Below are 17017 nucleotides of genomic sequence, written 5' to 3'. Positions count from 1 at the left end.
CACAGGAACAGACAAATGTGCTGTAGGTTAGGAGAAGCCACTGCATCACTAAGACACCTACAATAAATATACCAAAAATACTTCATTTTATTTCCATACAGACACAAATACAGATTTTTCCCACTATAATAAAGAGTTAAATTTTTCAGTCAGACTGAAAGATAAAATCAGGTGCCTGTAAGGATGAATAACTAAGATGACGGAACAAACAGTTTATTAGAAGACTGCTGGCTGAAGGGACAGTAAAATTTTGAAGAAAGCATATTAAAAAAAAGCCAAGATAGGTGACTGAACACAATACCCTCTAGCTCAACATGCTAGAAGAGTACTTTTGTCAAATTACAAGACACAAACTTTCCCAAGTTCCATCAGGAAGCAACAGATTTGTCTGAACCGAAAGTCAGCTGTGCAACAAGTAAGGCAATTCATAATAACAGAGCAGAAAGAAGCACTGATTATGGTTCTGATGCGAGACAAGAAATTTTCGTTCCAGTGGACGACAGCAGGATCAATTAACCTTCCTAAGCAACTCCTAACGATGAGAGCAGCAAGTCTTATAGCTCATTATAGTGATCATTTCGGCCAGACCTCTTCCGAGATCCTTCTACAAGCTGCACCATGGCTGAAAAAGCCGAGAGCAATGCATTATCCCTTTGACACAGGCACAGCCTGAGGCATAGCGCAGCGTGCTGCTGTGCCACACACACCTGTAATGCAGCAGACAGCAGAAGGTATAAGACAGCATATTTAGCAAGTCTTCATAGCAAGCACACAAAGTGCCCTGACAGGTCACTTGGCTTCTTCTTTCTGTGCAAAAGGGTCATAACAACCTTGGAGCAGGTAAGAATGATTTCTTAACAATTTGATGCTTAGAGTATTCTGAGAAGTCACCTATTGGGTACATGAGTTGCCATACAAAACCATCAAATAACGCACCTTAGAAGCCTACAAAAAAACACACCTCCACAGACCTACAAGTACATATTTCAGTAACAATCTTATGCAACAGAGAAAACAACGCTGAGCCTTAGGTTTCATTTCAGTATTCATATTTTGCTGGTTTTTAACTGCCAACATTTTACTACCTTGTTCTGTTTGGGACTTTTGTTGTTGGAGGGGTTTTAAGGGGGGGAGTGACTGGGTTTTGGTGTTTGGTTTCAGTTTGTTCTGGTTTCAGTTTGTTTTATTGTTTTGTTTAAACATGTATTTTAAGTCTCACGGGAAAGACTTTTTTCTACGGCTGATTTTATTATGTTAGCAGCTTTTTAGAAAATTGCCCTCCTTTAATACACAACAACATCTAAAAGTAGGAGGACAAAAAGAGGCGGCCCCAGAGAGCTGCAGCAGTGAAGCGAGGTGCCCTCGTTAATTTCACAAAAAACAACAGGGATAATGTTTCACAGACACAGAACATTTTCTGATTAACTGTTATAAAAAGTCTATTAACTATCACATGAAATTTGTACTAGGCAAAAACAACTGCTACATGCATAAGAAAAAGCACAATGTGTAATGTTTTAAATATACGGATTAGAAGTTCTAAATGAAGCTACAAATATTTTTTCTTTAAACTAGCTTGATCTTAATTAGCAACTCTTAAATTACTGTAACATCCAAGTAACTAAATCCCCCTGCTGGCACAATGTGCCAAGAGCTTTCTTACAGCCACCTTTTTTTTAAATTGAAATATTCCTTCTCAGCAGCGGGGAATAAAACAAGTCAGTTCATCAGCACAAACAGAGGACTTCAGGCAATCATTTGTGAGACACAGAAAGCACAATCTGTGTGCGACACAGTTGGTTCACAGAGGGTTACAACTCACACTGCTCTGGTGGCAGGGAATCCGTGCTGGCCTGGCTTGAGTGACTCCCCAGTCGGGCAGCGACCACATCAGGGGCTGCAACAACATCCAGTCGCAGCTTCAACAGCTCCCATATAATCCAGTAATCCTAATATGTGCTGATAGAATTTTCCTTCCACTGCACAGTTTTCTATTCTGTAAATTGCTTGCCTGGGGAGGCTGAGTTTCCACCTCTGGAAATACTCGAACTCCATGAGGACCTTTTTGTCCAGCTCTGGACAACCAGCTCTAGCTGACCCTGCTTAAACAGAAGAGTTGGTTGGACTAGATGATCTCAAGACGACCCTGCCAACAACTATGTGATTGTGCAAAACACATTAGATTTGTGTGAAATAATTTTGATTAAACTTTTTAAATAAAGTTTTTTGCTCCAATTCCACTGTCATACAGGTCTGGAAACAGGAGAGAAGAATGACACTACGTTCTGCTGACTAAAAGTACTATGAAGGCATCACAAGCAATCTTCCTACAGACTGGACAGAAATAAAGTTACCTGTTACTTACTCACATGGCTGTGAGAATCATCAAAAAAGATTAAAGACTTTAAGTAAGAACACAGAGTTAGAAAATACAGCCATAAAAGGTCATTTAGCAAATTTAACGTATGTACGTAACAATTGCAATTTAAACTAAATCTCTGAATTATTCAAATTCCTCTCTCTTTATAAATATGGATAAGAAGTTTTCCAAAAATTGAAGTTTATTTCCATGGTTTGGGAGAGAGGCCATTGAATAATCCAGAAATTCAGGTTAAATAACATTATATATATGTGTATGTATGTATGCATATTTTAAACCAGTATTGTGTATATATATTAATTACATAAATCCCTCTTAAATCTAACTTCCACCTTTATTCACGGAGTAGCTGAAATGCATTATCTGATACAATATGCAAACTCTGAGTGCAGGATTATTGTTCCCTATGCCTGGGAACAACAGTTAGGACGACTAATAACAGTGCGAGCAAAATGATGTGGAAAAAAAGTATTGAGGTTCTTTCAACTGAAAGTCAGAGCTACCTCTGTTCAAAATGCTGTCAGGACTTGCAGGGTTCATCCTACCAGACAGAAAAAGAAAACTAAAAAAATGTAGAAGTGGCATTCAAAAGAGTGAGCACAACCTTCTGGCACGAAGAACATGTCTGCTCCTTAGCACAGGAAACCTAACAATCTTAAGAGCTGGTGAGATGTATCAGGTTGAGCCTTTAATAGACTAACTGAAAGTGCACTGATGATGCTAAACATATTTTCGTACATTCTAGTTATAAACAGACTATACTGCACAGACTTTTAGATCAAATAAAACAAATAATATCTTGATTCTAAATACGTATCTTTCATCCAAAGCAATATAGTCTATTTTATAGAAGGAGCAGAATTAAAAAAAAAAAAAGAAATCCAAGATCATTACAGGAGAGCACCTCAGAATCCTAGGTCTACTCAACACTTCATGTGTCATGCACAACTACAGCTGGTGTTTGAGAGGAATGGAACTTATGAACTCAAGTGGAAAAACATTTCAAAATAATTAAGATTTTCACCTGATTCACTAACACAATACATTACAGAAACTGCCTACCTCAAGGATACAAATCTAGTTAAATTCATGGGGAAAAATCTGAAAGAATATATATTTTAAGTATCTTTCAATACATATGTTCCTATTGTGTTTTATAAAATACATTTCATTTCAATACTCCAGCGTCTAAGTGCCAAATCCTTAATTAATACCATCACCAGAAACCTTATATTAATGACAATATTAATGGAGCTTTATGTAGCAAAGATAAAAGAACACATGCATAATATAGCTAGATACCTCAAGTTTTACACATTACTAGTAAAAAAACCATTAATAAAGAATAATCCAATAAAAGCACTGTTTGTGATGGCATTACCATACTTTTTAGTGTAAGTAAAGAGAGTCTCCCTCCTAAATAACTACTAAATGCTTCAGGTTCTAACATATTGCTGCAAGCTATAATGGTTATAACTGTTAATCCAATACACCTTTTATACAAACCCATAAACACATGAGTGGAAAAATAGCACAGATGTTCATCTCTAATGCAATTTCCATTCAATTTCCTAAGTGCAGTCCCTGTGTGCAAACTAGCTTAACGTTATGTTTAGCTTGCAAATTCTTTTAATAAATAATGAATGCAATAAAACTGGTAGATCAATGGCAAGCTGAGAAATCATAAAAAAGCCTTTTGTGCTCATGCTGTTGCCGATTTCAAACTTTAATCCAGCGACAGATCGATACTACTTTTTCTTTTTAACCCATCACATAGATAGCAGATAGATGAGATGTAGGTTAAATGCTGTTACCAGATATCAATTTCCAGAAACTTGATAAGATCAGACACAATTGCAATAGAACATTTTATACCTTAATGTATACCCAACAATATACACCGCCAAACTACACTTCAAACCACCGTAAACTAAGAAAGCAAGCCCTATTCATTTGTGTTGGTTCTTACTTTTGGGGGAAGTGGTATTTGTAACTGAGTCCAGAAAGGCTCTAAGACAATATATTTTACTAAACAAAATGGCCTTTGCAGGTCAAGATGTGCTGTCAAGGAAATATAATCTCCCCATGCTTGCTAGTGACAATAAACACAGTACTCACACGAAAAACAACAATGTAGCTGTGCTACCAAACAGAAAGGAAAGCAAACAAATTTATTATGCTTTGTAGAATTCAGATATTAGACCCTTCTTGGCCAGGTATCAAAGTACATAAGTTAATGGGTATCAGTGTTGCTTTCAGGTTGTAGAATAAGGAGAGAGGGGGAAACCCTATTACTAAGTCACTTTGGACAGCCATGCTTTACCAAGAGGGAACAAAGATCAAAAGCATCTAGCCCTAAGGGACAGTTCTAGTATCACGCAGGATAAACCTAATCCACTAAGAATCATTACTATCTAACGTACTTGTGCTTGGTAATGCATGTTTAATCATAACATACAAAAAAATTTGCCTTAACTTACACCAAAGGAATATGTCACAGACAGCAAGAACTCTAAAGTATCCTCATCTTGTTTGGTTTTGCAATTAGTATAATGTAAATAATCATTAAAACACTGCATTTCTGTATACACAGGGGGGTTATTACACTGATAATCACGTGAAGAACTTATAAAAGAAACCAGATGGGAACTTTAAGTATTTTGAGCTATGGATTTGGATTAGTTTTGTTCCTAACTCCCAGAAATTATAATTTTGAATTTTCTGAACAGGCACAGAAAAGTTTGAAGATCCTAAACACAGAAGGAACAAGACTGGACGAAAAGCATAGTACCCGTTTGAAAACACCATATACACACAATTCTTTCAAACACAAGGTTTTTATGCTAGTATGTCCCACCATTGATGAGAAGGGAACAAACCTTAGAAACATTTCCAAGTTCTTTGCCCTTGTTCTGGCAAGCTTCCACTGGCATGAAAGGGAGGTCCACCTCAGCAAAGTCAAAATAGGAGCTTTACAGCCCATATTTCAACGCCTTTTTAACACTGACACTGACTAACATCTCTTGCACGACATGAATTCCAGCCTGTAAGCAATGAAATAAACAAGAGCAATTCTTCAAAGTATCTCAGAATGCTCATGTTAAACATCTTCTGCAGAATTACCAAGGTAGGTACTAAGGCCACTGCCATACAACAAAAGGTGATTTTCTAATCTAGTGATTTTTGCTTTGCTCCTCAGTTCTCCCAAACTTGATTTTCATCTTCCTTAAAAGCAAATGCACACACAAACAGAGGCTGCGTGTCCAACCGTAGCCCCAGTGTGAGAATAATTTCCCATCTACAGAGCTGTTCACTTCTGGAGTATAATGCTGTTGCCACACATTGATATATTGGTGAAAGGAAGGCAAATATAACAATGCTAAAGCTTAAACTCATTTGAATAAACTGTGAACTTCTACTACATACATTGTTTCCTTTATCAAATTGGAACTACTGGAGCAAGAATACCAGGAATACCAACATAAATCTAGATCTGTTACAGCCAGTTTCTCCAATTTTTTCTCAGAAGCCTTAATGACAAAAAGTCAAAGTTCTTCTGTTTGGGGGGAGACTAAGAAAAGGAACAGTCACAGTAATTTTTAACATTAAAATAACGCATCACAGAGAACGAGATCAGCTTTAGCAAAATGACAGAAGCAAATCACAAAATACTGCTTTCTCTTCTAAAGAAAAACAAGGAAGACCACAAGTCTTCTAATAATGAATAAAAGCCCATAAAAACTATGCGTAGCCTACGTGGGAAATAGATCTTCATTATTCATGGCAGAGTACTTTACGCTTTGAGCAATCTTTTCCAGAATTTAAAACCATTCCAAAGACACATTCCAGTCTCTTTTATGATTTGCATTCCACAGGTTCTGCTCCAAGATAATGGATACCAGACTATACAGAACAGAAATTAATGGTGATCGACAACTTCTCTAACATATCTGGCACTAAATGGTAAGCAGTAACAGAAACACAATTAATAAGTATACCTATCTTAAATCTAGCAGATGTTGAATGCAGGCACATTTAACTTTAAAAGAAAAATATTAATTTTAGAAAAAAAAAAAAAGAGGGAGAGAAAGCCTTACTTCAGCCTGTAATCAACTTGGACACAATGATATTCTATTTATAGTAACACTTTTACATGTTTTAGTCTTATATTATTTATTCGGATCATTCCTATTACAATGAAATATTAATGTTGAGAAAGTGGTTACTCTATTAAGGACCTATCCTATGTTTAGATTTTAATATTGATCTCCACTATTTTGGAATAATTAATCATTCTGTACAAAACTGTATTTGTCTGACTTTGTGTTATAATATGATCAGAAGTTTAGCATCTTCCCCACCATGATGCTGTGATTAAATTTGTATTTTGACCTATTCCTAAAGGCAATTTAGTTATTCCAACAGAAGGGGGAAAAGGGGATACCGCCACTTTAAAAGCTTCAATCTCTTTGACATTGCTGGCAGTGTATGGGAACATTAATGCATCTGTCATGATAACAAGCTAAGAATAACATCTAGACATCAAACCGAGCAGAGAATCCATCTGAAGTGATTCATTCAGATCTGTCTCATTGATTTATTAAACACAGGGCAACATCTGCAGCCTCACAGAGCCGCTTGGCAAAATTAATGCAAGATCAATTCAAATGGAAAAAAGTGCAAAAGAGATAAATCAAAACACAATTTGCATGCAGTTCCACAATCAGGCTTATTGGGTGCAAATGCTCAATTTCCCTCCCAAAGCAAATGAGTTTAAATGTTGTTTTATCTTTGTAGAATTGTGTGATTTGAAGTGACAGTGAAGAGTTCTGCAGGTTGAAATGGTGAAAAGAAAAAAAAAGGAGAAGAAATGCTTGCAAAGACCTTTTGAATATGCAACAAGAATATCATTAATACCTAATTGTTTAGCTTTTTTGTCTTTGCTACAAAAACACAGTATTTTTCAGTTGTAGAAGTCTCGGTAGAAAATTACATATGTATTATGCATATACACATGCAGGAAACACACAAATACTCCATTTTGGAGGAAAAGCATGTTACACTTCAAATGGGGAGCTCTATTGACATGAAAAAAAGAAGGGAATTTTAATCAAGGCATCTCCAGATTAGATATGCATCTGATGAAAAAAATCAAGTATTTTAGTAGTTTTGAGCAAGCATAGGCTTTCAAGATGTCTAAAAAGAAAGAGGGATTTTTCCAAAAGTATAATTAATCTGCTCAGAAGTGGAAAAATTCCTTTCTGCATCTCTAGCAGAATCCACTAGGCTAGTGATCTCTCTCACAAATATTTTAAGTGAGCCTCCTTTCCAAGAAGGAAAGGGAAATTGAGAAACCGACAATTTTTGCTTTAATATGCTAGAACCTTCAAAACCCACAAGTTTGGCCATGCCTGAATCATACTAAATATTTACTTAGTCAAAGAAGTTGGTATCATCAGATGTCCACATGTAAAATCAATATACAAAGATTCTCTGTGCAGCGCTACATGACTGGATTGCTTTAATTATAATCTTGACATCATTCTCCTAATAAAAGAGTATTGCTGACTATAAGGTAGCTTTTAATAGACAACATGACAAGACCCTCATTATCTCATAAAATAAAATGTCTGCATTTACTGCTTAAATTCATTTCTAAAGCCTTTTATTGTTTGTGAATAGCCCAAGTAATACAAAATATTAGCATAACTAGATACTGTAAGTCACAAAAAATAAGCCATGTATTAAAACGCTGTTTTCTGGGAATTATTCTTACTATTCACTGGATAATCCAGACCAACACTATGCTTCTTCAGTAGCCAACAGCATCGAAACACAGAAACCCTGTAAAATAATCATACTTATATAATCCTAAGGATTGCCACATTTACCATCATAAAAATGCTCTATGGTTTTAAATTTCATTTTTAAGTAACACCTCATTATAGTTTTCTACTTTAAGTTAATGTTATGCTTTACTACTAAAATTAAGCATGTGTCCATAATATAAGTAGTCTTCTAAGGTACTGCAAATCAGTAATTATATTGTCTAAATATGTTGTACTCACTCTTCACTTGACGATGCTACCTGTAATGAAACGAACAGTTAGTTTCATTTCACAAACCTTGCTTCCAAATTAGGTTAGATGATGATGGCTAACAATAATCAAAGTTAGGAACATTCCATTTACAAGTGAATGAAATTTATATGTGTACTGTTTAAAAAAATACAAAGGTCAAAAACGCTAACTATATGTAACTACTGTTACATACACAGGACAAACAAACAAAAAACTTTCACTTGCAGGTATAGTATTTCTATGCAGCTCTTAGTTGAGCTTGTCCACAAAGCTCATAAACTCAACACAGCAAGAAAAGTAGAACTTTTTTTTTTCCAATTATATGTAATTGAGAGTTAACACTGCAACAGAAATAAAAGCGTGCACTAACATAAGAGATGTTGACTTTCAGAAGTGAACTAACACTGAAAACAATGATAGCCAGCATTTCTTATTGCTTTTTTTGGCAGCTCAAGTTTACTTTCTGCAGTATTCAAATATGTATATAAATATCTATAAATTAATATACACACACACACACACACTAAAAAAGCAATGCACAACATTCCGAGTTGAAAGTAATGCTTGAGTCATGCAGTGGAACAATACACATCGAAGGGTTTGCTTCTATAAGATCCCTTTTTTCCAAGACTTAACTTCCCAGGTACACACCCTAAATCCTGTATGTATAATTGTAACAGTGGTACTGTGTTTTATCTGCTTGGTACCATGCACTGCAGTAGATCCTAGGTCACTTCACAGCAAAAAAAAATTAGCTCACTCGTGTATTTAGCTAGTTTTAGCCAACATTCTCTCCCACCAGTACCGATCATTCAAGAAAAAAAAAAAGCTGTAAATAAAATGACATATTAAGCATTCAATTAGCATGATGGAATACAACTAACATTAAGTTACAACACTTGATAGAAGTTTGTGTGCTGATAACATCACGCATCACACCTGAAACCATGAAGGCAAAATACATCAGCAGGTTATTTGAACCAGCTGCATTTAAAGAGATATAAACCATGGCCGAGTGATGTTTCGATAAACAACAAGCATTTTAGGGAATGTAAGGGGATCTGGTGCTCCTGAACAGGTAAAAAAATACATAGTGTTTTCATAACTAGGCAGGAAGAGCCTGTGCATACACACGTGTTGAATGCACTTAGTTGAGAGCTTTGACTCCACTGAGACTTGTTTCTGACCTACTGGATGCCCTCTCAGCAGCGCCCTTGCCGGATGTTCAGCGTTTGCCCAGGTCTTCGTTCTACTGACTGCTCCTTTCAGACCCACTCTCAGAGCATCACTCGGCTCCCCACTTACACACAGCTCCTCTGGCCTCCCCTCTCAGCTGCTCCTTGCATTACTTATTCCCTTATCCTATCATGCCTTAAGTCTATGAAATACAAATTTTTAATATTTAACATCCCACATTTCTGGATTTTAAATCATTGGTTGAAAGAGAGAAGAAATCAGACTGCACCTAAAGGCTGGATCATCAAATCAAATCTCTTATTTCCCCAAAGGAAAACTTTGGCATGATCAGAGAAACTAAAAGGACTTATTTTTTTAATGGTCAACTTTCATGCTAGCCGAGTTTCAGGAATATTTCAGAGAATCATTTACATGCTATATGTGTCCCTTAGTAATCCTACATTAATTTTATTGAAATACATTAGCCTCAGACCTTACTTTTAACACCATCATTTTAACATGGCAGTGGTTATGATGTCACAGAGGTGCACGACACAGAAACACACAGGCAGCGGGAGAAGGTGTCACAGAAACACAACACGAGCACGAGAAAAGGCAGGTAATTCAAATAAACACGCCTAGGAATTGAGTGCAAGCTTCCCTCAAGTGTCACCTGTAACATAAAAGGATTTGACACAAAACAAATACTGCTATTCACGAAAGGACGTCCGGTCTGCTCCCGCCTCAGCTCCCAGCGGCAGGAACAGGATCAGGCCCCAAACAAGATCTTGCTGAAGGTGTTATTAAAAATACCCCATCCAACACGTTCGGTGCTGAGCAGCCAGAAGCAGTGACACGAAAACCAAAGTTAACAAATATCCGCATGCTGCACGTCAGACACCGCGCTCAAAGCTCTGCCAAACAACCTCCATAAAGAAAAGTTTCCTGCCAGGCTGAAAGCAGGAGCACACCGAAATGTAAACCTTTCTAAGGAGGTACCGTACGAACTAATGAACTAGTCATCTCCACACACCCTGCCTCGCATCCGACCCCACTGCACTTGGTGTTTCTGTCGAGCTCCGGGAGGTTTCTGTGTTTATTAGATCATTATCATTTCTAAAGGCAGCAGCTATAAGGACTGTAACCCCAAGTACGAAGGACCCAGCAGGGATCTCCCAGGGATACCACCCGCTCCGGGCTCGCCAGGGCAGGGGCTGCGCCCGCACCAGCACTCTCAACTGCGGGACGCACCATTATTCCGGCTCGATAATGGGCAAGTTTGTCCGCAGCCGCCGCCCGCCTCCCCCGCGGGCACCGGCCGGTAGTCGCCAGCCGCAGCCCGCGCCTACCCTCCCGGGAGCGAGGGACCCTGAGGAGAACCGAGAGTTCCAGCGGAAAAAAAACCACGGATAAAACTTTTCTGTTATTTGTGCGCAGCGCAAACGGGAACTCTGCTCCCGCCGCTAAGGAAAAGTTTGCAGGCGGGCGCCCAGAACGGATCCGCTGCCCAGCGGTCCCGCGGGACGGGGGAATCCCGCAGTTCACGTCGGTACCGCCGCGGGGCTCACCCCCCCCTCCACCGCCGGCACCGCCGACCCCGGCCCGGCGCCCCGGCCCACCCGGGGCTGAGGCGCGCAGCGCTCTGAACGGGCTCCCGCACCTCCCGCCGCAGGAGCCCCGGGGAGCGGAGACACGGGACCCGTTCCCCCCGCCCCGGGCACGGCTCCCCGAGGGCCGGAGGAAGCGCGAAGTTCGGCCGCTCACCTCGCGTTGGTGCAGTCGTTGTACAAAGTTTCGAAGTCCTTCCTGGTGATGAGCTTGCAGCGGTTGACGCCGGGCTGGATGGCCCCCAGCCCCCGCAGGATGCGGACCTGCTCCACCGTGCACACCACGGGCGATATATCCAGCCGCTTCAGCTTGGTGTAGACCGTGTGCAGCCCTCCCACCAGGTGCTTGAGGAAGAGATCAAAGACCTGCGGCAAGCAGATCAGCTCCTGCCCCTCCACGAGGAACGAGGCCACCTTCACCCCGTGCAGGTCGACCATCTTACACTCGTTGCCTCCGCCGCCGCCACCGCCCGCGCCGGCCCCTCCGCTGCCGGCGGAGAGGAAACTGTTGACGAGGCTGTTGGTGAGGCGCGGAGACTCCGCGGGGCTGGAGTACAGCGGGTCCGCCCGGAACAAGCCTGCCGAGCCCCCCGCGCCGCCGCTGGAAGTTGCGGCGATGACGGGCGGCGCGGAGACAGCCATGGCCAGCCCGGCTCCCCGCCGCTCGCCTCAGCCCCGCGCCTCGCTCCACTACTAAAAACAGAGCCGCGCGCCCGCCCGCCCACACGCCGCGGCCGCCGCCAGCCGCGCGCCCAGACCCCTCCCCAGCGCCGCCGGGGGGAAGAGTGACAGCGCCCTCCAGCCAATGCGCCCCGCCCGCCTCCAGCGCGGCCCCGGCGAGTGGCTGCGGGCGGCGGGGCGGGGCGGGGCAGCGCCGGCCGCAGCACCTGGGCCGTGGGGCGGGAGGTGGCCGGGCCGCGCCGCGGGTGAGGGGGGCGCGGCCGCGCCGCCAGAGCTGCCCCCCGCCGCGGGCTGGGAAAGTTTCGGGGGGCTCTTCCGGGGCCGTGAGGGGATCCCGCGGCTCAGCTCCGGCTCTCGGGGGGAGAGGAGGGCAAGGCTGGGGCTGTTCCGCAGCTGGCCCGGCTGCCCGCCCTTCTTCCCGAATAGTTTCAGCGGTCGCTGCGCTCTGGTACGTTCCTGAGTGTTAGAACACCTGTGTCCTGACACAGCCGAAAGAAAGCGGGAGAGATGGGCGGTGTGAGGGGAGGTTTAGCAGCGCGAGTCTCCGTTAAGTAAATAACGCACCCGACTTTCCGCATCTTCACTGTGGACCAGCAACCCGTTATTATTGTCTTGTGTGAAGAGTCGGGGGAGGCCGTGGCAGCACATCAGGTCTAAAACAAACTAAGCCCGCCAGTCACTCAGTGAGGGGAGAGTGTGCTGCGCAGGCAGGGCGAGGGGGACTGTGAGAGATGGGGAAGTTGGCGATAGGTCACAGGAGGCAAAGTCTGTTCTCGGGAGGTCTTGCGTGTAATTGCATGTAATTTCCAGATTCAAGTGTGGCATCAATTGTGTTTTAGATACAATGGCATCAGTCCTCTCCTCATGCTTGACTGTAAGGCAGCCTCCAGAAGCACCATATGGTACCTCATTCAGCTGCACACAAGTAAAACCCAGCAGTCTTGGGAACCAGACAGATCCTGTGCCTCCTTCACCTGAAGCAGGTCAGTTGACAAAAGAACTGCTAAGCTTCATGCATCCCTTCTCCCTAAACTGGACTAGAAAGATGGTCATATAAATTTCATATAAAGGAGTTGAATGTGATAGATATACACCTGGCTAGAGTGGTGATAGGCTTACCTTCTCCTGGTGTACTCACATTACATCTCTTTTCCCAGCCTCCTTCTTCTCCTTTGTATCATTTTTTCCTGTTTCCACTTTTTTCAGTCTCTTATCTTTCCTTATTTCCTAGTCCTCTTCTTCACTCCCCTCTTCTTTTAACTTCCTCCTAAAGTGTTCAGTAAACAAAGCAAGCACAAAAGTATAAACAAAACTTTTCAAGTGGATACCAAACAAGCAATGCCGACAGAGCATTTCAACTATTTCCATGATGGCACTGCTTTGTATGCCATCTTCTTCCTTTTGTTAAGCTTGATTATTTAGGCACCCTGTCTGCAAAGTTTAGTATTTCTGCATTATGAATAATCCCATTTTAGATGAGGGGAAATGAAATGCTATATGTGTTAAATTGCATTAACTAAATTACACTCTGCAGGAAACAATCCATCGATTATATGTGTGCTCCAAGATGACTAGCCACTTGTTTTATGCCCCTAGCCTAGGTGCCTAAAACCAATGCGGAATTTTCACATAAACTAGGCTTAAGTGAATACCTTTCAATAGGAATGCTCAAGTTTCGTAAACTACTTGATGCATCATTCTAGGATTGGAAGTTCTGTGGCACAGGGCTTTTTACATCGGCAAAGTGTTTAGTACAATCAAGTCCTGAACTCATCCGAGATCTTTATATACTGGAAATGACAGAAGTAACAAATAACTGACTTCAAATAGAAACTTCTGGGGTTTAATCTTCTGGATGTAATTGACATTAGGAGATTTAATAAATCAGATCCAAACACTGCCCTTTTAAAGAGGTTTTTTGCTTTGAGATTAATGTGACAATCAAATTGCACCATGAGAATTCTTTCTCCTTTTTGACTTTAATGTCTTCCATAAGCTAAACATATTTCTAAATAAGACTGAATTTTTGCAAGGCCAGAGGAAGCCTTGCGCATCAACACCCAGCAAGTTGGAGTGGCATGAAGCAATATAAAATCATAAATGCTGTAGTAAAAACAGTACCCTTGAGAGGTGACTATCCATGGAGAGAAGAACTGCTCTCAAACTCAGAAAATGCGCAAGGTACAAGAATTAATACCAGGCAGCTGTTCAGTTAAACTAAGCATATAAAAATCAAATATATCAATGGATATTATTATTTCTCTGTAATTTTATTAAAGACAAGGCAAAGTTACTAAGGCCTAACAATCACACAGTAGTATCTTGTCAGTTGTAAAGTATCCAGATGGTTTATTTGAACAGAGTCCAGCAGTAAGCAACTTGAATGTGTAGAAACCAGTAAGCCTCCCTATAGCTGAAATAATTATTTATTTAAAATAAAAGTTTCAATATTTTTGTTCTTTTTTTACTGGTACGCAAAATACTTCGTTTTCTTCACATGTTCATCTATAAAAATGCTGGTGTATTGTGTATTAGTCCTATTCAAAAGTTGTCTGTGTTTGTATGGCAAAATGTCAAGCAAAGGTTTTGTTGTATTTGTTTGTTTTTGTTGTTATCATCATTACGTATGTCTTATTGGAGTGAAATGCAGAAGAGCTCTTTTCTGAGACATGGGATGAAAGAGGAAAGCCCAAGTCATTCCAGGCAGGGCCAGTCAACAGCATTCTGGAAATCACTTTTTGCCAGCTGGTATAAATGTGGCTATTGGCTTACAAGGATCCTATAGAGAAAATGATGGGTGACACAACTGACTAGGAGGCAACAATGATGAAAAATAATGACAGCTTTTTAAGTGGCACAGTAGGGAATTAATTCAAAATAATAATAATTTTGTTACAAAAAAAACCAGGAAAGCTCAATAAAGATGTTTGTGTTTTATCCTGTCTACTGTAGCCAAATATGAGGCAGGACAATAGAAAAAAGAATTCCATAGATACTACCATGTTAAGAGTCCTGAGGATTTACTTATTTTTTTAGTATAAAGAAATTTTTCTATAGACTTGATACAGGTATGTCCAATGTGAGTAGATTGTAGAAGGAGAAAATGCCAGGTTTTAGTGAAAAACTTGGATCTTTACTAAAATAAATGTGAGGGATAAATGTGAACTTTGATTTACAAGGGTCAGAGGGAACTGTGGGCCCAAAATGAAGAATGCAAAAAGGAACTGAAAGATGTATTTGCAACGCATCCTCGTCATAATGAAATGAAACACCTTTTTTTCTGAATTCAGTCTGACTTGAGCCCTAGTGACACTGATACTCTCCTAGTCCTTAACAAAAAAAATTACTCAGGGTCCAGTCTAAAAGCTCTTAACTTACCGTGGTGATCTTTGAGTTTGTATCATGAGCATGCAAACCACCGATATTGCTAATTCTGAAGAAAGGCTTAAAAAGGAAGAAAAAACATTATTAGTATTTTGCTAGGTTAGTGTTTAATTCCTTGGTTTCCTTGGGAAAGAGTAAGCATGATTATATTAACAAATGTAGGCCACTGATGTGAGAAAAAGAAGAGGCTGAAATTAGTATGTCATTCTTAGTGCCCACATTTTTCTAGACGCACTAGTACTTGACACTTGTATTCAATTTATTTCTGACATTTCAGTAGATGTTTTTTTGGAATTGTGGATTAAAACTTCCCACCTCAACATCAAGGATTTTATATAAAACCAATGAATCTAAACGTCTAAGTATCAATAGAAAAATGATCCCTTCTCTTATGTAATTAAATGTATTGTATTAATGTGTGCATAATGCAGAATCAATAAATAATGAATTACCACTGATTGTAATTGAATGTTTTCATAATTTTATTGTCAGCCATGATAAATAATCAGTACATTTATACTGCATTAAATTAATTAGTGTGTCATTTCTATTACATACATCAGCAGTGAAGTAATGCAATGACATCTGTTTCTAATGTTTTAAAGATGTGGTATTCCTTATTAAGTAAAAGGAAGAGTTATTAGAGGTATTTCCTGTGATTGACAGTTATACTGGTACAGTCAAAGAGATCAAATAAAGGAACTTGCACTCTTGGCAAATGCTGCATTTCAACCCCTGATGGCAGGGAGCAGCAATGACTGGAGTGAATTTTGCTGCTTCAGGCTTTCAGAAAATCCTCCCCGCCTTTCTAGGGAAAGTAAGAGTGAATCTTCTCTTCCTAATACAGTTAGGGAAGATTCTAACATGCAAAATAATTAACAGTCTACAGAAGAACCGAGCATCCACATCCATTTCTATATCGATTTTTCTGCCTCGGTCCCCTGAATGTAAAAAGGAATTGACAAGGGCAAGAGTAGAATAGGAAGAGTAAAATATACAGAAAGGAACACACAGAAAATAAACTTAAGTTAGACTGTGCAAGAAAGAGGATTATTTTTTAAATGACTAGGTATTAGAAAATGGGTGATCACCTGGGAGCAGGGTGATGTGAAGTAAAGTACACTGAGCAACAATTATGGACTGCCGTAAAGGTCTGGGGGTCTTTATTAATGTTGTCTTTTCCAAGGCGCTTATGGACATCCTTAATTTTTCTGTACCATTACACCATCTTAAAAAAGAGCAACTAGAAAATCTAACATTAGGGCTTATTTTACCAGAGAATTCATCATCCATAGAACAGCTTTAGATAGAGCCTTCGGTGACATGATCTATTGTGAGGCATACATGCCCATGGCAGGAGGTTGGAACTAGATGATCTTAAGGTCCTTTACAACCCTAACTGTTCTATGAATTTTAATCATAATTTTTTCATACTATCAATGTACATCATCATTCTAAGCAAAATTAAAAAAAAAAATCATCTTTTCAGTGCAAGTCTCAGAACTTGCTTTCAACCACTCACTGACTATCTTTGCACAAATTTGAGAGAGTGGTCTCTGGAGCAACCATGTGCATACAGCAATTTGTCCACATGGCTTGCCTTGTATGCAGGAAACTCCAGACTCACTTTGGATCACCTGTCTGGGTATGAGTGACATCCAACCAACTCACTGGCCGTAGCTATACATTTATTACTCTGGATCCTCTAA

At 40.3% G+C, this 17017-nt stretch overlaps 1 protein-coding gene across 3 annotated transcripts in view; it reads right to left on the bottom strand.

Annotated features, from left to right (window-relative positions):
* The window catches only part of DACH2 (dachshund family transcription factor 2), a 285743-nt gene extending 273786 nt beyond the window's left edge, over positions 1-11957 (bottom strand). The window contains exon 1 of one of the 3 annotated variants that reach the window (XM_065689268.1): positions 11401-11957. In XM_065689268.1, coding sequence (XP_065545340.1) covers positions 11401-11885 — 485 coding nt within the window. In that variant the 5' untranslated portion in view covers positions 11886-11957. The remainder of the gene's footprint in view (positions 1-11400) is intronic. The other 2 variants (XM_065689267.1, XM_065689265.1) reach the window with 2 other exon arrangements.
* Positions 11958-17017: the final 5060 nt, after the last annotated feature.

This window comes from Lathamus discolor, chromosome 9 (genome assembly GCF_037157495.1).
Source record: "Lathamus discolor isolate bLatDis1 chromosome 9, bLatDis1.hap1, whole genome shotgun sequence".
NCBI lineage: Eukaryota > Metazoa > Chordata > Aves > Psittaciformes > Psittacidae > Lathamus > Lathamus discolor.
Note: the sequence above shows the minus strand (reverse complement) of the source record. Positions and strands in the feature narration are given on the sequence as shown.